Here is a 22791-nt window from a genome sequence, read left to right as displayed (position 1 = left end):
CTGCAAGCAGCCTGGCGTGCCCGTGCCTGGGTCTCCTCAGACCTCGCCTTGGTCAGGCTGGTAGTGGCGGCAAAGGGGGTGCAGCCTGCTCCGGGCCGAGAGGCTCGGGCAGGAGCTCGGTAGATGGTGTGCCAGGGACTCCATCCAGCCGCACCAGACCTCGAGTTCTGGGTGGAGCCTCTTCGGGAAGAGCTGTTCTCAGGGCCTGGAGCAGAGGACAGTGGAGCGGGCACCTCCCTGCCTTGCATGTGTCACCCTGGGTCTGATCCCTGGCATCCCATATGGTCCCCCAAACCCACCAGGAGTGACCTCTGCGTGCAGAGCTTGGAGTCAGCCCTGAGCACAGCTGGGTGTTGCCCAAGAAACAAACAAAAGGGCTTCCGTTCTGCTTGGTTCCTGGTCCTGATTATGAACCCAAATTGCCGTTCCCTCTGATGGGAGCTGAGAGCCTTCGTGTTTCTCTGCAGCAGAATGGCCGCTGACTGTCAGGCCCGTGTGTGTCCTGGTCAGCTCTGCTGAAGCTTCAGACCCTTCTGGGCCGGATCACCTCTGGACCCAGAGGTTTTTTTTGATCAATGTTTTTATTTTATCATATTTTATAAAGTAGTTCACAATATTTGATTACATTTAATATTCGAACCCCAATCCCACCACCATACACCTTCCCACCACCATATTTCGGATGTTTCCATCCTGAACCCCAGCCCTGCCCCAAGGCAGAACTGAAATGATTTATTTTGTATTTTCTGTTATGAAAAGCCGCTGAAAATGCTCCAAAAAAGTTCTCTTGGAGGGAAGAGTGTCAAGATTGTTATATTTCACACAGGGACCATTAGCCCTTCTATAACAGATCATTAGCATGTTGTTCTAAAGATCGAACTTTGTGTGCTTTTATTTATATATGTAAAGGTAAAGGTAAAGGCCCTCCCGTTGATCGTCGATTTGCTCGAGCGGGCCCAGTAACGTCTCCATTGGAGACTTTGTTGTTACTGTGTTTGGCATATCGAATACTCTCGGTAGCTTGCCGGGCTCTCCGAGAGGGCCGGAGGAATCGAACTCGGGTCGGCCATGTTGGCTGCGTGCAAGGCAGACGCCCTACCCGCTGTGCTATTGCTCCAGCCCATTTATATATGTATATCTGTAAAAAATACATTTCCCTCTGAGACTGGTTGCCTCTTACTTTGAACCCCACCAGCTGTGGTGCGCTGCTCTTGGAGTATGGGTGGTGTGAGTGTGAGATGTCCAGGGGTAGTTCCACCTGTGGGTGAGGCTCAGCTTGGGAGTGTGGAGAGCGGCTGTGAGCAGGGCAGCCGTTGCGTTCTGGAGGTTTTCGGCTGCAGGGGCTGGGTCCCTTGGGACAGGGAGGGTCCTCACCCACCCACTCCAGGGTGCTCCGAATGAAACAGCCCGGCGCATGGTCGGGTGGCATGGTCCTGGCGTGTGTTGTGTTATGCTCCCTGCCGGGAGAGAAGGGCATGTGATCTGGATGGTGGCCGAAGATGAGATTATTTGGTGCCAGCCAGAGGTGGTTGATGGGCCTGACTGCTGAGTCCCCGGAAGCAGGGGATACGGGCAGACCCAGAGTTTCAGGACCTCACTGTGCCTTGTAGAGCTGGCAGCCGAGTGAGGAACTGCATGTGTGAGGCCCTGGGTTTGAGCCTCGCCGCCAGCAAGCTAGAACAAAACCTCCCCAGAGAGTAGAGCATCAAAGTAACCCCCACGGCAGGGTCAGCGTTTGGGGGCGCTGACATCACCCCCGACATCTGTTTCGTCTTAGACGAGTTTCGTGTTGGAATGATCTGGTCGACATTAGCTCCTGCTGGAAGCTCTGGAAACAGCCCACCCCCGAGGAGAGGAGGGGAGCAGCAGCCTTCAGTCGGCCTGAGTCGGCTAGATCCCCCTCCCCTGGACAGAATGAGAGAGGCGCCTTCCCTCCTGGGGCTGTGCCCCCCCCCCCCATGCCTTGGGGGCATGAGTCAGAAGGTGTGTGAGGGAGAAGCCCCCGGGGAAGTGCTGGGGACCCGCCCTGCAGTGGTGGCTGCAGGAAGACACCAGGGCCCTGGGCAGGCAGTAAAGGCAAGGCCAGCGCCACTCTCGGGGGGTGGAGGGCATGCACACCAGGCGGCTTGCCACGCACTTCCCACGCCCTGCACCCGAGGACCCCCGGGCAGCCCCGCAGAGCAGTGGGCAGTCAGCCCCGCTGGCTCATGCGTCTACTCCTGGACCCGAATGTGCTGCTGAGACGGCGACACAGTCCACGGGCCCGCGGCTGGGGTCACAGCCCTGGATTTCCCTTTGGGCCCGTATTTAGTGTCAGACCTCTGGCTCCAAGGGGACCCTCACCTCTCTCCCCCGGTACCTGAGACCCCTCTGAGGGTGGGGCCAGCCCCTGCCTGCGCACGTTCCCGTGTCACTGAGTCGCACCCCTCCCGGCTCACGGTGACAGTGGGGCAGCCCGAGCTGAGCTTGCCAGCTCGGCCTTCCCTGCAGCCTGTCTCGGAGATGTGTGCTCCCACCGGCAGCCCTGCGTGTCCTGGCCTCTGTCCCCTGGACGAGCACAGTGACAAGAATGTGCATGTCACTCTGGCGCCCAGACGTGCTGGGATGGAGACACGTCTGTGGCCTGTGCGGGCCCCTCAGCAAAGGGGCCAGCGCTGGCTGCTGTAGCGGAGAGCTGCCTCCACTGTCTCTGTCCTGGCGGCCTCTGTGCCCGGTGCTGAGGTTTCTCAGGGCCCGGGTTTGGCTACGCTTGGCAGGCTCAGAAGGGGCTTCGGGGCTCCTCTCCGCGGCCGGCCTCTCTCTGCGTCAGGACACCTGGCACGTGGCGCAGGGGTCAGAGGATGGAGATGGGTTAGAAGGTGCAGAGCTGGGACAGCTGAGGGCAGCTGCTCGCTCTGGACTCGCGTCTCCTGGCCTGTGCCTCACGCCCCTGTCTGGCACCCTGTGGCTGCTCTCTGACCTCTGGTGCTCGCTCTCTCCTCCCCCTGCCTGCTCCTCAGGCAGCCTGCTGTGTCTGTTAGGACATCCCTTCCCTTCTTCATCCCCATCTCCTCAGACCGAGTGCTGAGATGACCCCGCCGGGGGGCTTGCAGCTGGCCGTGCCTGGGGACCGACTGTGTCTCGAGCATGGGGGGGGGATTGCCGGGCAGAAGGTGGGAAGGACTTGTGGGCTTCCGTCGGCTCTGGCTGCATTTCCTGTGTGTGCACCTGGCTGTGCTCAGCCTCACGCAGACTGATGTCCCTGCCGAGCCTTGGAGGACACCGCAGATACCTGACGGCCCGCTGAGTGCAGGGGTGTGGCTGGGGCACCGGATGTCCCAGAATCCCACAGCCATGTCCACGACGGTGCTGTTGCCTGTGCCCGGGCAGAGTCATCTCAGGCATGGCCTGGAACCCCCTTCACTTCCTTCCTGGCCCTGCAACTGTGACATCGTTCACGGCCTTGACTTTCAGGATAAGGACAAGGCCCCAGCATGAGCCACTGAGATTGCTGGAAATGCAGAACAAGTTTTCAGACCAAGAGGCCTGCCGGGTGTTGATGCCTCGAGGTGCCTGGAAAACTAAAGGGCACGAGCAGGCGGGAGGAGAGGGAAGGGGGGAAGGCGGCTGCCTCGGCTTCGTCGGCCGCGTCAGCCGGGGGCTCGGCGGCACCAGGCAGAGAGCACGTCCTGGCTCGGGCCAAAGCAGGGTGCTCTTGGGTGGCAAAACCAAGACCACAGCGTTTGGGTGTTGTTTGCCAAAGGGGAGAAAAAGGTGGGGAAAGGAGCAAGGCTTCCCTCTGGTGTAGCTTTGACCTGACACTGAGCTGCATGGTTTTTCGGTCTCTTCGTTTTGGGGCGACACCCGGCAGGGACGGGACGGTGCCCCGGGGCCCCGTGTTGAGCCTGCGCTCCGCCACCTCCGTTCCACAGCGCCAGAACACGCCAACCCGCCACAGCCCTCTGCAGGGGGAAATGCCCCTGTGTGCGCAGGGACAGCTGTTCTGGGAGGGACCCCGCTCCCGCAGGTGCCCGAGGGCCCCCCACCCAGCCCAGACTGACGCACAGGAACGTGGCATCTCGGGCTCCATGATGCTGGAGCACCCGCATCAGGTCTGTGTTTGCGTTTTGTCGCTGTCTTTCAGTCCTTCTCTGACTTCTGCCCTTCCTTCTCCTTCCTATCCTTCCTTTTCTTCTTCTTTTTTGTAACTCCTTACTTCCTTTTTATGTTTCATCCCACTTTTTCTTCTCCTGCCTGAGGCCTGGCAGTGCTCAGGGGACCATATAGGATGCCGGGAATCGAACCCGGGTTGACCATGTGCAAGGCAAACACCCCATCCGCTGTCCTATCGCTTCAGCCCCTCAATTGTGGTTTTCCTATGCATGGTATTGCCAAGGGTTATACTTCTTCCTGGTCTCAGGCCTAAGGCCATTAAATTTGAAAAACTTTGGGCCCCTAGAAGGAAATCAGATATAATAATAAAGTAAAAAAGTAAAGGCCCTCCCGTTGATCGTCGATTTGCTCGAGCGGGCCCAGTAACGTCTCCATTGGAGACTTTGTTGTTACTGTGTCTGGCATATCGAATACGTCACGGGGAGCTTGCCAGGCTCTGCTGTGCGGGCGAGATACTCTCGGTAGGTTGCCGGGCTCTCCGAGAGGGGCAGAGGAATCGAACTCGGGTCGGCCATGTTGGCTGCGTGCAAGGCAGATGCCCTACCCGCTGTGCTATCGCTCCAGCCTAGATATAATAATAATAACAGGAAAATAAATGCCTCTTCTAAAATGTTTGGTTTATCTTTGGGAGTTGATGAAAGCAGAAGCTTTACTGCCTCGTTGTTGAAGAGGTTGTTACAGGTCACACAGAAAACCAACAGGTCACCAGGGCCCTGCCTCTGCAGAGCGACAGGCTCAGACAGTGGGCCCAGCGCAGTGGGGCAGCTCCTGTGTCCTGCTAGGCCCTCCTGTGTTGGGCACTGGGAGTCACTGTGATGGCCCAGAGCCACACGACTGCAGGGAGGCACTTGCCTTGCACGTCAGGGTTGGACCCCCGTCACACCAGATGTCTCCTGAGGCCTGCCTGGAGTAATCCCTCAGTGTAGAGCCAGGAGTAAGCCCTGAGCTCAGCCAAACAAACAAATAAGCAAAAATCTCCAAAAAGAAAAGAAAATCACTCCGAGGAGAGAACAGCAGCAGAAGAATCTGAGAGCACCCTAGGGGCCTGGAGATAGTACAGTGGGCAGGGCACTTGCCTTGCATGTGGCTAAGCTGGGTTTGGTCCTTGGCATCCCATCGGGTCCCCTGGACTCTGCCAGGAGCCATCCTTGAGCTCAGAGCCAGGAATAAGCCCTGAGTATCGCTGCGTGTGGCCCAAAAGACAGGAGGGAAAAAAAGCTGCTGTGAAACTTGATTTCTTAAGGTTTGAAATGCTCTTAATAATCCTCTCAAGTAAGAGCAACATTATACCTTAAGGAACTATGAAAATAAGAATAAGTTAAACCCAGGACTATCAAAAGGAAGGAAGTAAGATTAGAACAGAGATTATATTAAAAATAATTCTAGAAAAACAATAGGGAAAATCAGTAAGCCAAAAAGTTGTTTCTTGGAAAAGGTGAACAACATTGAAAAACTTTTAACTCGATTGATTGACCAAAGAACAAGAATTAATAGGGGCTGTAGAACAGTGGGTTAGGCTTTGTCTTGCATGTGGTGGGTTCGGGTTCAATCCCTGGCATCCCATAAGTCCTGCCAGGAGTAGTTCCTGAGTACAGAGCCAGGAGTAACCCTGGAGCATCACTGGGTGTGACCCCAAAACACAACGAACAAAGAGATAAAGAAACAAGAATAAGTAAAATCTGAAAAGAAAGTGGACGGTAACCCCCGACTTCAGAGCAGTGAAAGGATGAAGGAGAATGCCAGTGTCCTCCACCAGGGACCGATTCCTGCCGTCACCGGGCTGGCTGGGCTGCAGGCCGGGGCCAGGGAGAGTGTAAAAAACTGTGCACGCTGAAGGTTGTGTGTTCGCGGGCTCTCTGGATGGGTCTGTCTCACCGCCCGCGTTCGGTGCCCTTGAGCTGCTGTGTGTGGCCTGGATCGGGACGGCTGTTGGCCAAGGGCAGACGAAGGAAGAGACGAGGGCCAGGCTGTGGCAGTTTATTTCACAGAAGTTTATCCCATAGAAGAAACTTATGTTATGGAGGGCCCAGGTTCTCTCAAGCACGTGCTCCCTTTGCTGGCCTCTCGCGGGTGGGTCCATCTTGCTGCCCTGCTCTCTGCTCTCTCCAGCTCTCTCGCCTCCAACTCCCCTGCAGTCTGGGTTGACACAGTCCCCAGTCCGGTAGCAAAATCAACGTAAGAAAGTCCTTCTTGAGCGCCCACCTAATAGGTATTCCAAAGCCCTTCCTGACTGCCCTAGGGCAAAATACCTCCTAAGGTGTTTTTCTCCTTTCTTCAGTCCAATAACTATCAACATACCAAGACTCGCTATTTTTGTATGGACACAGTAAGAGATCACATTGAGACTTGTAGGGCAGCTCTCCTGGGAACATCTTGCCGCAGACCCAGACTACAGCACTCAGGCCAGATTAATCTTTCCTAACCCTAGCAGGGTCCAAATCTAGTTATTACTTTTTGGATCATATGACAGCACCTGTCCGTGACCAAGCTCTTAACTTGTAGTTAAGCATTATGGCGCTTTGTCCTGGCCCATCTCGATGCCAGGGTAGCACATAGCATACCACTTGCCCTGGTTCCATCCAGTCCCTCCTCAGGACCCTGCTTTTGGGGGCGCTAGGAAGTAAAGGCAGCTGAGGCTTAGGTGAGAGAACAGATGCCCAGGAGGGAAATATCACTGAGAGTCACATTAGAAAAGCATGTCTTCTTGTGACCATACAAAAAGGATATTGTTCTGAATAAACTATGCAAAGGACTTAGGGAGAAGAGAAAAACAATATTCACAAGTCAACAGAGCACAAAGAAAGAAGTTACAAATAAACACAGAGGAGTGGGAGCACTGTGATGGGAGCAACCCAATAAACCTAAACCACCTGAGGCTATGCAGGAAGGACAGAACTGTTATCCTGCAGGAGAGCTGCCCGTCTGTGCTGTGTGGGGGGAGCAGCCCGTGCTCTCTGGCTGGCTTAGGGGAGGCAGGTGATGAAGCGTCGCGTGTCACAGTGGTGACGCCTGCTGCCACCTGCCCGAGTCTCAGGTCCAGCCCATGTCACCAGTCACCTCGCCAGTGCTCTTGCCGCCTCTCCTTTGCCACGACTCCACAGGTGCTGCGGAGGCCGCTTGTGCCCCCGGCAAATGTGATCGTCTGATGAGGGGCAGGCACGTGCCACGTGGCCCCGGGGAAGGCAGAGAGAATGGAGGAGGGTTTGCGCTGCGGGGATGAGGGGATGACGGAGTGCCAGGGCTCTGTGCAGCAGCTCAGCCGGCAGGCATGCACTCAGGCCGAGGGCCGGCGTAGCAGCAGAGCACACTCCGGCGCTCACACGATCTTGGCCTTGGTTACTGGCTTCTTGGCGGCCTCAAAAGAGACCCACTGGCCCACTTGCTCTCATCTGAGTTCGCAGCTGGTGCTGGGTCGGGGGTGGCCTTGCTGAGTGACTGTGGGGGTGGACGTGGCGCACACTCAGCCCGAGTGCCTGGGCTGGGACTCAGGGTTTGCAGTGAACCCCCAGATCCAAAGCCAGACAGTGGGGAGGTTATTTTCTGGGTTGTCTGGGGGTTATTGGGGGCAGATGTCACTCTGTGGCGTCTGTTTATCAGTTTATTTTTTAACTTTTTTTGTTGTTTTGCTTTTTTGGGTCACAATACCCGGCGTTGCACAGGGGTTAGTCCTGGCTCATGCACTCAGGAATTACTCCTGGCGGTGCTCAGGGGACCATATGGGATGCTGGGGATCGAACCCGGGTTGGCCGCGTGCAAGGCAGACGCCCTCCCCTCTTTGCTATCACTCCAGCCCCTGTTTATCGGTTTAGAGGTGGTGCTGACCCGCTGGGGTGAGCACGGGACAGAGATGGCTTAGGGCCGGGTCGCACGTGGTACCTGCACTGCCCCAGTGCCGTGCAGGGAGAAGCTGGAGCACCGCCGGGCGTGGTCCGACCGCCGAGAAGAGAGGCTGAGAGTCTGGGTCACAGGGACGCCCCAGGGATGGCTGCATCCTGTTCTGCTCACCTGGCAGAGTCAGGCACGTGGCAGCACTCATGGCTGTGGGCTCGGGGTTCAGCACCGGACTTCAGGCCTCACGGCCCGTCCAGCCCTCCGAGGGGCGGCCCAGGGCCCCAAGTCAGAGCTGTAAGAACAGCATTTGTGGGCACAGCACTGACATAATTAAAGTGACTTTCATTATACTGCAGAGAAGATCAGCCTTAGGGGCCCTACGCACCAGAAAGCAAGCACAGAATGTAGGGTGCGTGCCTTCCACGTGGCTGATGTGCATTCTGACCTGGCGTGAGCCTGCCAGGACTGATCCCAGAGCACAGAGCCAGATGTCAGTCCTGAGCACTGCCAGGTGTGACCCAGAACCACTGGTCGCAAGAAAATGCAATCTGAACTGAGCTATGAGTGAGCACAGGGGCACAGTGCTGGCAGACCTCTGCGGAGGGAAGCGCGGAGACAGGAAGCCTCACTGACGAATTCCATCAGCGCCGACCTTAGGAAGGTGATAGGGTCCTGCTCAGGTGCTTGAGTAGTGCTTCTGATTATTTAAGAGCCGCATTACCTGGAGACAACACCAAAGACACGGTAAGGAAACCACGGGCCAGTATTCTTTGATACTGAGCTAGAAACCATGTGAAAACACCAGCAAGCCAAATGCCACAACATAGTAAAAGGATTATACACCACGAAGGAATGGGCTTGGTTCCCAGAATGCAGGAACAGTTTAACATATGAAAATCAATGACTATAATACACCACAGTAATAGGATAAAGGAACAAAACTGAATATGCATCCTAATTAATGCAGAAAGAAAAGCATTTGGCAAAATTTAACACCCTTACATACTTTTTTTATAAAACCCTCAGCTCAGAGTAGGAGAAAACTTCAATATGAAAAAAGACATGTATGAAAAACCCATAGCCAACATCCTAACCAGTGGTGAAAGACTAAAAGCTTTTGCTGTAGTATCAGGAGCAAGATAAAGATGTCAACTTTCTCCACTTTGAGACCAGAATATTAGAATTTCTACTCAAAGTAATTAGGCAGCACAGAGAAATAAAGAATGTCCACGTTGGAAAGGAAGAAAGAATTCAAATGAAGCCTGTTCATAGAGTGCATGATAGTTTTCCCTGTAAACCCCTCCTAAAGGTTCTACCAGCAAAACACAAAGGTCTGCTAGAGAATACAGGCTCGCAAAACAGGAAAATCAAGCCCAGCTAATGAGAGAAGTCAGTTGCATTTTTACACACTCACAATGAACAATTGAAGAAAGGAAATTAAGAAGACAGCCCCATTTGCAATTCTATCCAAGAGTAAAATACTTAGGAATGTTTTAATCAAGGAAGTGAAAAGACTTGTGTAACCCAAATGACAGAATATCGCCGAAGAAATGAGTTATCTGGAGTTGATGGCTTTGAAAAGATGTGGTATCAACATTACACATAGTACCAACATCACATCTGTGAACATTCTCCGTTAAAAGTCCAGATTCCCCCTCCCCTTGCACGATCCTAAAATGTATGTGGGAGAATCAAGAGTTATCCTGACAAAGAACAAGTTGGGAATATACATACTTCCTGTTTACAAGTGTTACTTCAAAGCTACGGGGATCCACACTGCATGGTACAGGCATGAAGACTGCGTGTGGGCCGTGGGCAGAGCAGACACAAGCTCCCGGGAGAGCGCAGGCCAGGGTCCCGCCCGCCGCGGCGCTCGACTTGGAGTGTCTGCCCTCATTTCAGCAGCTGGAGTGCGGCCGCGGTGCACCCTGGGAAGTCTGAGACTTGAGCTTACACACAGGTGACTGAAGATATCAGAGCGCAAACCACACACACACCCGACGAAAACAGGACAGTCTTCAGGACAGGCGCCGTGGCAGCGATTTCTGGCATCTGGTGCCAGAGGCGCACGCAGCTGAAGGAGAGAGATCTGTAGGGGGTTCCAGAAGCACAATCTCCTCCAAGCTCTCATGCGTCGAGAGAAGGAAAGTGCACCTCACAGAATGGGAGGGAGAGAATGCAGGAGGTGGACACCCCAGATACGGAAAGGAATCCACAGCTGGGCGGCAGCAAAACCCACCCAATTCTGGAAGGGACAGGAGTCTTGGCGTGACGTTTCTCCAGAGCAGACAGTTGTCAGTAAGTGCACGAAAACCTGCGTGTCACTAGCCTCTAGGGGCATGCCAGCCCCCTGGGTGCCACACGCTGTATCCTGACTCCACCCTTCCCCTTCAGTGCTGTGGATGTGATGTAGAGATGACCGGATTGTCGGCATGGTGCTCACACGTGGTCTCATGTGGCGCTCACCTGTGCTCCCAGTGTTGTGCTTCCCGGCCGTGGCCCTCACACCTTGTCAGCCACGGTGCCTGCAGACACCTGACTGAGGTGTGCACAGGGGTTGCCCACGGCAGTGCTGCCATGGCTGTGCGCCTGTTGTTGCTCTCACACATACCCGGCTGTGCTCTGCTGAGCCGCACGCTTGAGCTGTGGGTGGGACTTGTGACCTTGCACCCGGCGGACCGGCTGAGCCGCTCACCAGCCCTGTGCTCAGGTTATGTCACTAGGATGTGGGCACACGGGGCCACACACAGTGACACAGGAACACAGCCCAGCCCACAGGGGGCTAGGGCCAGCATCTCAGGGGACTGCACGACACCTTTGGAAAAGAAACGACGGCCGCCCCCTCATGATTCTCGCTTCACTACCCTTGACCCAGGACGGGGCGGCTGACCCTCCCTGGGCTGCTGCTGTTTCTCAGAGAACCTCAGAACTCAGACGGTCCAGGAGAAGCCCTGGGCTGGTGCAGTATTGCCCCTAAGCAGGGCAGGTGCTCCTTGGACATAACCATCCCGACGCAGGGAACCACCCACCGGTTTTGGGGGGCCATACCCAGCTGTGCTCAGGGGTCACTCCTGGTGGAGCTTGGGGCACCGTACGTAGTGCTGGGGATTGAAGTCTGGTGCAAGGCAAATGCCCTCCCACTGTACTCTCTTGGGCCCCAGCTAGCTTTTTGGGTGCATTTATTGGTCACTAAAATAACTTGGAGCAATTTATGTAAAGCATTCTACGTAAGTTTAAACAGTTAACGCCTTAATTTCGGTGTCGTGTGAGTAGTCGCACTCTGAAGAATGTTTGCCCCATGTTTTCCTGTAGCTCGTGAGTTCCTAACGCCCAGTTGTTTGAGAGTCATCGTCATGGTTTTAGAAATTAGAGAATGTTTTGCTTTAATGTTCGAATAAGAGCAGGGTCACAGAAAGTCGAAAGACAATTTGTAATGGCCTAGATTGCCATGCTGAGTGGAAAGAAATATTTAGAAGGAAAACTTTTCACAGTGAGGCTTGGCTCAGTGGATTTATGGAAGTTTAGTCACGAGAACACAGAGTTCTGGACGTGCACGAGCACTTGGACTGTGGGCACTCACCGAGAAAGGAAACTGACTGTCGGGCTGCTCCGTCCAGTGTCCTGGGGTAGAGATGGCCTCTAGGGCAGCAGCAGCCATGGGCACGCGGAGCCGCAATGCTGTCCAGGCTTGTTCTGCACCACGGCTGCTGCCGCCTCTTCTCTGGCTTCCTCTGGGGCTGGCTCCCCACCACCACCCCCAGGGGAGGGCTGCGTGCTTGCTGTTGCCTGGGCAGTGAGCCTAGCGTGAGCACCAGTGTGCATGGGAGTGTGTGTTCGTGTGATGCGTGTGTGTGTGCATGCGGTAGTGTCCATGAGTGCACCGGAGTGTGGGAGTGCATGAGTATGTGTGTGTGTACCTGTGTGTGTGCGCGGGAGTGTGCCTGTGTGTGGGAGTGGTTGTGCATGTGAGTGTGAGTGCGCGGGTATGTGAGTTCGAGTGCATGTGGGAGTGCGTGAGTGTGAGAGAGTGCACGTGTGCTGAGTGTGCTTGTGAGTTCTCACGAGTGTGGCTGTCAGTGCGTGAGTGCGCCTGAGGGGAGACTGCATGTGAGGGCGTGAGTGTGAGTGCAGGTGTGCTTGAGTGTGGAGTGAGTGCATGAATGGATGCATGTGAGAGTGTGTGAGTGCCCACGAGTTTGTGAGCGTGTGTCAGTGCAAGCGTGTGCATGTGAATGTGCGGGTGAGTGTGGGTGTGAGTGTGGCCTGTTTCTGCTGTGCCCTGTGAGGGGCGGCTCCGCCAGGCTTGGTCCACCTTGTGTCCAGGTTCTCATTGCCCCGAGGCAGCTGGAAGGGGGCGCTGGGCAGTGCCCGAGTGAAGGCAGACTTGTTCCCAGGATTTGGGGGTCTGTGTTCTGAGGTTGGTATTGTTGGGGGCAGTTGAGGCTGCCTCTGAGGGCACTGGAAGGACGGTGGCCCTTGCTCGGCCATGGTCAGTCTCCAGTGGCCATCTCTGCTTGTGCCCTTCAGACAGCGCTAAGCGAGGGGACTGTCAGCGTGAAGAACCTGGTGGCCGTGAGGGCCGGTGAGGGCTGTCATGTGTGGGGGAGTGAGGTGTCCCTGGGTGGTGGAGCTTCGTGTTCTGGCCAGGGTGCTGAGGAGCCCTGCGTGGGAGGAGGACGGCCTGGGTGCGCCGCGGGTGTGTCGGCTTCCTGGCTGGACCCAGTGCTCACTTCCCCACAGTGCACCAGTCGGGGAAACCAGGCGAGAGGTTACTGGGTGTGTATCTGGTGGCGGGGCTCGGGGGTCATGCAGTGCGGGGACTGAATCTGGACCTCCCTCCCGCAGAGCCTGTCACCTCCCAGCCGGCTCCCTGGACAGTAACGGTCACTAGTTGTAGGGCCTGCGTGTCTGCCCTGTATGTTGGGGCGAGAAGCTTGGTAGGACTGGACCAGAGCTGCACGTGCCCTAGAGCCGCCTGAACCCTGGACCGCTGGGGAGGGGCGGCAGATGGAGCTGCACGGGTGCTCTCCTGGCGGTCTCGGGCCCAGGAAATGCAACCCAGAAGGTGCAGTGTCTGTGGCTGTGTTCTGGGAACTCTCCGGGGCCCTGCCCGGTGCCATGACCCAGAGATGAGTGAGTTGGAGCCTGGTCTGCACATGTCTGCCCTTCAGTGCCGGGTGTAGACGTGTCCTGTTTGCTCCTGTGCCGGCACCAGTGTGGCCCGTAGGAGGAGCCGAGTAAGATTCAGGGGACAGCCAGGTCCTCCCAAAAGACATGGGGTCTGGTGGCGGCCCAGATGTGTGACCGAGACTGGACCCAGAGGCTGGCCTTCTCCCAGCTCCAAGTGTGCTGGCCATGCGGGGACTCGGAGTGGCACAGCTGAGGCTCAGGACTGGCTTCTGGACCCTGTTTCCTGCAGGGTCTGTGAGACTCTCCACCCGGACGTCCGGTCAGACCCAGGCACAGCTTCTGCTCACCCGTGTTAGCTGCCCAGCTTAGCGCCTCCGTGTCTGGGCACTGAGCTTCCGAGAGGGGCTGGTGTCGGACTCGCCAGCTCTGGCTGGCTGGACCGTGCGTGGCCTGCGTGGCCCTGAGAGGCAGGCCAGTGGCTGGCGTCGAGGTGGACGGACCGAAGGATGGACTAGACTGAGGTGCCATCAGGGAGCGGCTGGCCAGGGTGGCAGCTGTGAGCACTGTCTGAGGGGTCGCTCCGTTCCAGGGCAGCACTGCGGGGCTCAGCGGTGAGGTCCACACTGCAGACTCGGTGTCCCCCTTGCCCGGGGCTCGCACTGCCGCTTTATCCCTCCACTCGGCGCTCACCCTGCTGGCATCTGACTCCGCCGCAAAGCTGCCCGTGGTCTGGGTTTCTGTCATGTGTCTGCTCAGGGGACAGAGGGGACTCGGCCCTGGCCGTGTGGGAAGGCCCCGGCAGCTGCTGGTGGGTGGCAGAGAGGGGCCAGTGCCACGGCAGGCCACGGTCTGCTTCTGGAGTCACGGAGCATCTCCTGCGCACAGCAGCCTCCATCGGGAAGGAGCCGGGTGGACTCTGCCCTCGGTACGGCTCCGTCGCCCTCCTTAAGAGGCCCGTCAGGGCTGCACACAGCAGAGGGCAGCACATGCATGTGCACACGCGTGTGTGCATATGTGCATGTGTGTGCCTGAGCTGCCGAGGTGGCGTCAGGTGTGGAGCCCTGTGCAGCCTCACCCTCCCGGGCCGTCTTGCGCCGGAGCACTGCACTGTGGCGGCGGGTCAGGCGAGTGTGTCAGAGTCCCGGGGTCAGCCAGCGGAGAGGGACCTCTGGGGGTGGGGCCCTGCCCGTTTGGCTTCTGACGCCTGGCCCCACGGGGGCGCCCTGCGTCCTCGGCCACAGACCTTGGTGCGGGTGGCCGTCGGACCCTGCCGCTGTGTGGGGTGGCGTGGCACACGGAAACAGCCTGCTGCTCTTCTTGCTGTTTCAGCCGAGTTGGGGACATACCTGTCCCTGGCCGGAGAGGGGCCAGCGGGGGCAGGGCCACGCAGCTCAGGACATGTGCCTGGGGCCTCACAGGGGACTGTGGGGAGCCACAGGGACAGCTGCGCTCTCCACACACAGGAACTGGGGGACGGTGACCCTCGGGATGCAGCCTCTTGCTTCCTCCGGGGCGGCTGGAGGGGGCGGGCAGGCCCAGCCGGGGTGCCACAGCCCTCCCCCGCGGCCTCTGAGCTGTGTCGAGCTCCACCGGGGCCAACGCCGCTCTCCTCTGTCCTCAGGCTGCCTCGTCGGGGCTGTGAATCTCAAGTCCAGCAACCGGAACCCGGTGGTGCAGGAATTTGAAAGTAAGTCCAGGGGAGACGGGTGGACACTGGGACAGATGGACGAGTGGGCCCCGTGGTTCCTGCACTGCCCAGACCTGGCGTGCTGCAGTGGCCATGGGCGTGTGGTCCACTGTGAAGCGGCCCATGCCACAGACTGAAGCTCAGGTGCCTAGTGGGTGCCTCCCGCATGTCCTGTTGGCCTCTGCACCGGGTCCCCCGGCCTCTCGCGCTGGGGTGCAGCGGGCGCGCCTGGCCGAAGGGCATCGCTGGTGGCCCTTCCGTGCTCCTGGCTGGGCAGCAGCAGGTCGGGGGTGGCCGAGCCCCGTTGGGAGACTGGGTGTGGCGGCACCAGAGGCCCCTGGCGGGCCTGGGTGCGAGAGTGAGCGCTGTCCCCAGCTGCCCCCAGCTCGCCGCGCCTCTTCCCTCTCTGCTAGGTGTGGACCTGTCCTGCATCATCACGGACTCACAGACAACCGACCCCAGGATTGAGTGGAAGAAAATTCAAGACGACCAAACCACATACGTGTTTTTTGACAACAAAATTCAGGGTACGCCTGGGGGGGTCCTCTGTGTCCAGGGGCCAGAGCCCACTGCCGGGATTGCCCCAGGTGGGGCGGGGGCGCTGAGAGGCTGCGGCCCGCCCCGCACTGTCTCCCGCCTCAGCACCCAGAGCCCCAGGACTTGGGGCCTCCCCCGGCTGCTTGCTGTGGGCTGAGGGCCACACGCTCTTGGACCCAGGGCAGGGTGGCCTCGGCCACTGACCTCTGCCACGGAGCAGCGAGGGCCAGCGCGGTCTCACCAAGCCCTGCCCTGTGCCAGGTACAGCCACGAGAGACCCACCTGGACTGGTCAGCAGGGCCGGGGGCCCAGGCTGGTCCTCTGGGCTGGGCAGTGAGAGGCCATTCCAGGATCCCTGGAGTGACCGCATGGCCCCCACCAAGCGTAGGCTCACACGGGAGGTGGCCCCACCCCCAGGGACTGGCCTGCGGGCAGCTGCGCCCAGGCACGGCCCGGCTTTGGAGGGGCCTGACCGCGTGGCGACTGGGTCTGAGATGGGGAAGGCTCGGGGCGCTCTCGTGTGGTCAGGGGGAAGATGGATGCTGCTGGCCGTGGCCTTCAGTCCATGGGCCGTTTCCCCTTTCGGGGTCGCTCGTGGTGGTGTGGGCCGTGGTGTGGGCTGGCGCTCTGGTTGCCCTGGGCGCTGCCCACAGCCAGGCTCCAAGCAGTGGCCAGTGGGGTCCGGCTCCAGCGGCTTCATCCCTCCTGCTTCTCCCCAGGAGAATCGCGCAGGAAGAACAGCTGTCGCCAGAGCAGGGGAGGGCGGGGGTGGGGGCGGAGGACGGCTGCCTTGTAGAGCACAGCGGCTGAGGGGATGTGAGAGTCCAGGACGCGTGACGGGCGCCCCCTGGCGGAGAAGGACGGGGCTGCCTGTCTGGGCCCCACAGTGGGGAGGTCTGCCGGGAGCCGAGGGTCTCTGCCGCAGAAATGGTTTCGATTTCCTGTCACTCCTCGCCCCTCGTATGTGAAGGGCGGGGAATGTTCTCAGAAAACAGCCCAGTGCTCGTCCTGCAGGACTTTCTGGGGCTCAGGAAGCACATTCAGCACCCAGGGCTGAGACCAGGGCTGCCCCCTGCGTCCACCCGCCTCCTTGCCCGCAGTGGCGCAGGCTGGCACCAGGCTTGGGGGTCTGTGTGTGGATCGCTCCCAGTTTGGGAGATATCCCTGACACCAGCACACCCCACCCCCACCCCCCGTCCAGATGTTCATTGTCCTCCCCAGAGCAGGGGCTCTGGCTCTGGGGGGGGCAAGGCCGTCCCTGCCCGCTACTGACCCACACTGGTTTCTGGTTTTGCCACTTTTGTTGTTTCGAGCCTTTTCTCTTGTTATTTTCTGGGCTTCCCTTGCCTCCAAAAGGATTTTTCATGTCTTGTTACACTTTGAAGCCTTTGTGTGTGTACACACACACACACACACACACACACACACACACACACACACACACTTTGGCTTTGGGTCACCTCTGCCTCTGCACAGAGATCCCGGGTCAGCAGCACACAAGGCCAGTGCTGTCTCTCCAGCCTCCTCTCCAGACCTTAAAAGGGACGATTCGCCTAGATGACACTTGTCCCTGCTGCCCGAGGGTTTCTGGCACCCACGCTCCCAGGAGGAGGCTGGGCCCGGGCAGTGTCCCTGCACCCCTTCCTGCTCTCTGCACCACCTCTCTGGCGGGTGGCTGGATCATGGGCACGGACGGCGCCGTGGTCACTGCGTTCCCCTCCCTGGGTGGGCGGGCTCTCCTGGGACACGCTGCTCTGTCCCCGTGGCTTAGTGACTCTGACCTGCACCTAGCGTGCTCGGGGCTGCTCCTGCTCTGTGCTGGGCTCAGCCTCCCGCGCACAAAGGGGTGCCCAGCTGCGCTCGGGCCAGGCACGCTGCTGCTTGGAAACACGGGTGGGTGCACGTTGGGGTCATGAGCGTTTACACTGAGTCGGTGCAGCTGTAGACGTGGCTAGGACGTGGCTTTGGCTGACACGGGACAGTGTGCAGGTGGGAGGGTGTTTATTGAGAGGCTTGATGTGATTGGGCCCTGTGTCACAGCATGCTCACTGGCCCGTGCTCCCAGCACGTGGGATTCTGTCCTGGCTGTCGGCCCCTTCCTGGGGGCTGATGACATGCTTCTCCCCACGTGCCCAGGGCCACTGTCCCTCCTCCAGGGGCTTCCACTCCCAGTGGGGAAGCTGCTGAGCGGCAGGTCCTGATCCCTTGGCTGTGCGGACCCCCTTGCCTTGCCTGCCCTGCCCTGCTCACCATGGCCCCCGTCCTGCCCCGCCCTGGGGCCCGCTCAGCCCTCACACTTAGTAATGCGTGCGGTGTGGGTGAGCAGAGAGTGTGTGTTTATGTGTGGGGGGATGGTCGGGGAGGGAACCCTTGCTGGCGGGCCTTGCCCTTGGTGTCCATCTGCGCACTAACCTTTCGTCAGAGAAGTAATGCAAAAATGTGTCCTCCATCCAGCGGACTCTTTCCTTTTAAGCGTGTCTTTACTTCTTGATGAAAGTGTTTGTGTGTGTGTGTGTGTGTGTGTGTGTGTGTGATGCAAATAGTTTTTGTTGAAAGAGATGTGAGGGGGAGGACTGCTGAGAGGGCATGGAGCAGGGAGCCCCGTCGAGCTGTCGCTGCGCTCTTGTGTGTGGCACGGGCTGCAGGCAGGCCACCCTGGGCTCTGGGGGTGTCTGGTGTCCCCCGCGTGTGCCCGCAGAGTGTGGGAGCCCCGGGCCTGTGTCTCTGTGCAGGAGATCTGGCGGGGCGTGCGGAGCTGCTGGGGAGAACCTCGCTCCGGATCTGGAATGTGACGCGCAAGGACTCGGCCTTGTACCGCTGCGAGGTGGTGGCGCGCAACGACCGCAAGGAGATAGATGAGATGGTCATCGAGCTCCTGGTGCAAGGTGGGGGTGGGGCCGCCGCCTGGGAACTGGGGGCGGGGCTGGGCTGCGCGGGCCAACGCCCTGTCTCTCCCCTGCAGTGAAGCCGGTCACCCCTGTGTGCCGAGTCCCCAAGGCCGTGCCCGTGGGCAAGGCAGCCACGCTGCACTGCCAGGAGGGCGAGGGCTACCCCCGGCCCCACTACAGCTGGTATCGCAACAACCTGCCCCTGCCCACCGACTCCCGGGCCAACCCCCGCTTCCGCAACTCCTCCTTCCTCCTGAACCCCGAGACCGGCACGCTGGTGAGTTGTGTCTGCTGGAAAGACCCCATGTCCTCCGGGTGACAGAAACTGTGGATCTGCATCCCGGGCCGGATGTTGGGGTCAGGGGACAGGCCCTGGCCTGCAGGCGGGGCAGGAGGCTGGGGTGTGGACTGCAGCATGGGCGGTGCAGAGACTCAGCCCTGGTGGGTGCAGCCTGAGGAACACCAGCAGGCCGCCTTGAGAGGGGCCTGGGCTTGGGCGCAGAGGGCGCAGCAGGGATCCTTGCTGGGTTCCCGTCCGCTGGGGGGGGTTGCGCCCTCCCCTCCTCCCTCCTCTCTCCCTCCTCCCACCCCTTCTCTTCACTCCCCTCCCTCCTTTTTTCTTCTCTCCTCCCTCCTTCCTCCCTTCTGCCTTTCCCTGCTCCTCCTCCCTCACTCCTGCCCGGGCTCATGGTCTGCCCTTGGGCGCAGGTGTTCAGCTCTGTGCACAAGGACGACTCGGGCCAGTACTACTGCATCGCCTCCAACGACGCGGGCTCCGCCAGGTGCGACGAGCAGGACATGGAAGTCTGTGAGTGCAGCGACCTGTCCCTCAGACCGACGGGGGTGGGAGGCTTGTCCCTGAGACAGGTGGGGTGGGGCACGCCCCTCACCAGGTTCGGGGGTGGGGTGGGCGCGCTGCAAAGTGGCTTCAGGCCTCGCAGCCCTCACAGCTCGGAGTTCAGCCACGTCCCTTCCTCAGCTGCGGGAAGAAGCAGTCAGGACCAGTACTGGGGCAGAAGTCCTGAGACCCAGGGGCAGAAGGTCTCGGGACTCCTGTCAGAGCGTTGTGTGTGGCCCCTCCCTTGGGGTGAAGGTTTGCACCGAGCCTGAAGGCGGGCGGGGTGTGAGGGTCCCCCGGTCCTGCCCTGTGCTCCTGTCTCGGCAACGCGCCTCTCTAGGCTTCCTCTGCCGAGCCCCATCAGGGCCCTGCTGTCCCCCCACAGTGGGAGCAGCCTGGGGCGGGAGGGCGGGGTGGGAGCGTCTGTGGGAACAGCCTCTGGGAAAGGCCTCGAGCTGCGTCAGGGAAACTGCCCAAGGCAGGGCTTGCTCGTGCCGGCCCTGTGCTGCTGGGGATGCTTCAGAAAGTCTCCTGTCAGGAGCAGGGCAGACTGGTCCGGGAGAGCTCCCGCGCTTCTCCCAGTGACTGGAGGCTCAGAGCCTCCCACCCTGTGGGTGCTGCTCAAGGGCTACCCCAGAGATGGGCTGAAAGGGCGTGCTCCGACGTGTGTGTGAAATGGGCTTGAAACCGCCTTAAATAGGCCCCGTGAGTGGAAGCTCAACGCTGAGCCGTGGGTCCTCCTCAGACGTGCCTCCGAAGCCGTCTTTGTAACCGCGTTACCGGGTGCTGGGCTGCCGGAGGTCAGTGACCCTCCTGGACAAGTGAGGTCGGGCTGAGTGTTCGGTGTTCTAGGCCCAGAGGTTTTGTGTTTCCTTGGCCAGAGGCCTGAGCTTGGGCTTCTGAAAGTCCTGACGGCGGTGGCCTCTCTTCCAGATGACCTGAACATCGGCGGCATCATCGGGGGCGTGCTGGTGGTCCTGGCTGTCCTGGCCCTCATAACTGTGGGCATCTGCTGCGCATACAGGCGCGGCTATTTCATCCACAGCCAGCAGAGCACTGACAGGTGAGTCTGACAGCTGTGACTTGGGTGGCCTTTAGTGGTGACAGCGGTCACTGAGGTGCTCTCTCTCCTTCCAGTTACAAGGGCCCAGGGCGGCCGGACGGGGTGAACTACATCAGGACAGACGAGGAGGTAAGACAGCGTGGAGGAATCCCGAAATGGTGGGGTCACCATAAGGGAAACTCCTGGGTCCTCCTTGCCTTCTGCCCCTGCCCTGCCCTGGTGCCACCTGGGCAGACATGCTTTTTGCCTTCGAAGAACCGTTCTGCTGGGTTGTTGGGTGATGCTTCTTCCTGGAGGAATGGGGGTCCTGATCTGACCGACTCTTTCCTCTCGGGCGTGGCCTTGCAGGGTGCCTTCCGACACAAGTCGTCCTTCGTCATCTGAGAGATGGCAGCAGTGCACCTGGACACCTCTTCTGCAGCCCTGCTGGCCCGGCAGGTGCCCTTGGACGTGCTGATGTCAGCGCATGCAGCAGTGTTTTGTTTGGCCAAAGTTGACTGCGCCTCTTTTCTGACTCCCTAACAAGCCACGCGAGTAAAGAATTTTCCTCAAGATGGGACAGTCTCCACCAGGAAGACGGCCTGACCTCTGGGGACTGGTTCCAGGCTGTGTGGCTGCCTCGCGCTTGGGAGCTGGGGTTCATCCAGTGTTGGACCCCACAACTGCCACCACGCTCAGGGACAGAGAATTGGCTCTGCCATGGCTGTCCCTCCGCCGGCAGGTGCTGTGCCTTCTCCCAGGTCAGCCGGGAGGCTGTCGTAAAGGCAGCCCAACCCTGGGAGCGCATGCCTGCTGGCGGGGGATGGGGGTGGGAGGGTCTCCCGGAGGGCCCTGCCTGCCCTGGGGTTCGAGTGAGAAGAGCTTCACCTCAGCCTAACTTTGAAATGGTACTGAACAAAGTCCCGCTTTTTCCAATGGGTGTTTTATAACCTTTTACATTCTAAATTTTTGCTAAAGATGTATTTTGATTACTGAAATTTTCTATTTAAACTGTATATATGTTGTCATACAATGTAACATAACCTATTTTTTTTAGAAAAAAAAAGTTCAGGTAGGTGTTCCAGGCTATTAGTGACGTATTGGAAAATGTCAGTGATGAACAGTATTTCAGTCCTAGGTAAGGAGGCTTGCTGGAACATTCCTTTTCTTCACAAGTGTTTGTATTTCTCACATGAGAACATAGGCTGTGTGTGCATCCGGGAACGTTTTGCAAATCCCAGCTGACTCACGTTGACACCTGTCTCCAGAGGGAGGAGCCGCCTGAGACTCGAGGGCCCCCGCTTAGGTCTGCGTATGGACACGCCAGGTGGTGGCCACTCAGCTCCGGCCTCCTCAGCACTGGCCTGGCGTGAGCCCACCAGCTTGAAGGCGCCACATGCACGTGGTCCCCAGGACAGTTCTGAGGTGGCACCCCAGGACGGCGGGGGTTTCATATATTTTTTTCTCATTTGTTTTGTTGGGATGACTGTCCCGAACACAGGCAGTTTTGAATCATTTCTGTGGAGTCCAGAAAGTCATTTTGGAGATGAAGTCTCTGTTCCTGTTGCCATCCCTGAGGGCCACAGACCCGCCATTGCTGTGAGCACAGCAGGCCCGTCTGTGCAGCCGTCCTGCCTTTTGAAGCCTTGGGCAGCTCAGCCCAGGCCGAAAGCAGACTGCGGGCATCAAAGGCACTCCCTCAGTTTGATTTTGGTTTTCATCTACCCAGATGTCCTCACCCAGGGGTCACCTTAGAACATCATTCGGAAGCCTTTGTACTTCAGAGCAGACCCCAGGCTGGTTTGGACATGGCCACATCAGCCTGAGGACGGACAGAGGCAGCGGGGCACAAGGAGCTGCCAGGCCCCTGTGCCGAGGGCAGCTCATCCGGGAGAGGACTTGGTCTTAATATTTTATACTTTGATTTGTTTTTAGTCAAGTACTTGAGCCTTCTGTGGACTGTCGTTTCTGTGTTCTCTGAATCCTTTGCTGGGGGCCTTTGACAAAAGCAGCAGGGTCTCCCCCGCATTGGTCTCAGACACCCTCAGCGTTACGTCCACTGGGGAGCAGGCCCAGCTTCGCCCTCTAGCTGGGAGCCTCGCTCAAGCCTCCTCCTTGGTTGGTATAGTGACGAGGTGGCTTTCAGGCCTGCCTCCCTTCCTGGGTGCTGGACCCTCCTGCTCCAGTGCTGGGTGAACTGGGTGGGGCTGGGCATGAGCAGGTGGGAAGCCATCGCCTATTGCCGTGCTGTGTAGACAGAGGAGTGCGGTGTGTTTTCAGATGTGAATGTGACTGTCTCGGCTACACACGCTGTGTGGCTCTGGCATGCATGTGCTGCAGACCTGTACTAACACCTGCGCATTAGTCTGATAAATCTCATTTATGAAAGACAAATCAGCCGCGCCTCATTGTTTCTCCTCGCGCCGCGTCCTGTCCTCCTGGGTGGTCCCTGCCCGGGCCTCGTTCTGTGGCACACAGGGGGTTGGGGGACAGGTCACTGACAGGACACCCCCTCTGGTTGACATCTCAGAACACACAGCACAGCACTTGAGCTCTGGAGTGTCGGGGATGCGCGCCTGTCCCGTCTCTTCCTGTGGCTGTGGACAGTTTTTCCTGTGCAGGCAGGATGGTGTCGATAGACTCTGGCCGCCGACAGGCACAGAGGCTGCTCCTGCTGCAGACCTCA

The 22791-nt window shown here is 58.7% G+C and overlaps 1 protein-coding gene across 1 annotated transcript in view; it reads left to right on the top strand.

Moving 5' to 3' along the window:
* Positions 1-21121, top strand: part of JAM3 (junctional adhesion molecule 3) — a 61306-nt gene extending 40185 nt beyond the window's left edge. The window contains exons 2-9 of the mRNA XM_056131469.1: positions 14735-14800; positions 15214-15327; positions 18070-18222; positions 18300-18502; positions 18934-19033; positions 19997-20126; positions 20201-20255; positions 20475-21121. Of these exons, the coding sequence (XP_055987444.1) occupies positions 14735-14800; positions 15214-15327; positions 18070-18222; positions 18300-18502; positions 18934-19033; positions 19997-20126; positions 20201-20255; positions 20475-20510 (857 nt within the window). The 3' untranslated portion in view covers positions 20511-21121. The remainder of the gene's footprint in view (positions 1-14734; positions 14801-15213; positions 15328-18069; positions 18223-18299; positions 18503-18933; positions 19034-19996; positions 20127-20200; positions 20256-20474) is intronic.
* Positions 21122-22791: the final 1670 nt, after the last annotated feature.

Source organism: Sorex fumeus, unplaced genomic scaffold (genome assembly GCF_029834395.1).
Source record: "Sorex fumeus unplaced genomic scaffold, SorFum_2.1 ptg000091l, whole genome shotgun sequence".
NCBI lineage: Eukaryota > Metazoa > Chordata > Mammalia > Eulipotyphla > Soricidae > Sorex > Sorex fumeus.
The sequence above is the reverse complement of the archived record's forward strand: the minus strand, read 5'-3'. Positions and strand labels throughout refer to the sequence as shown.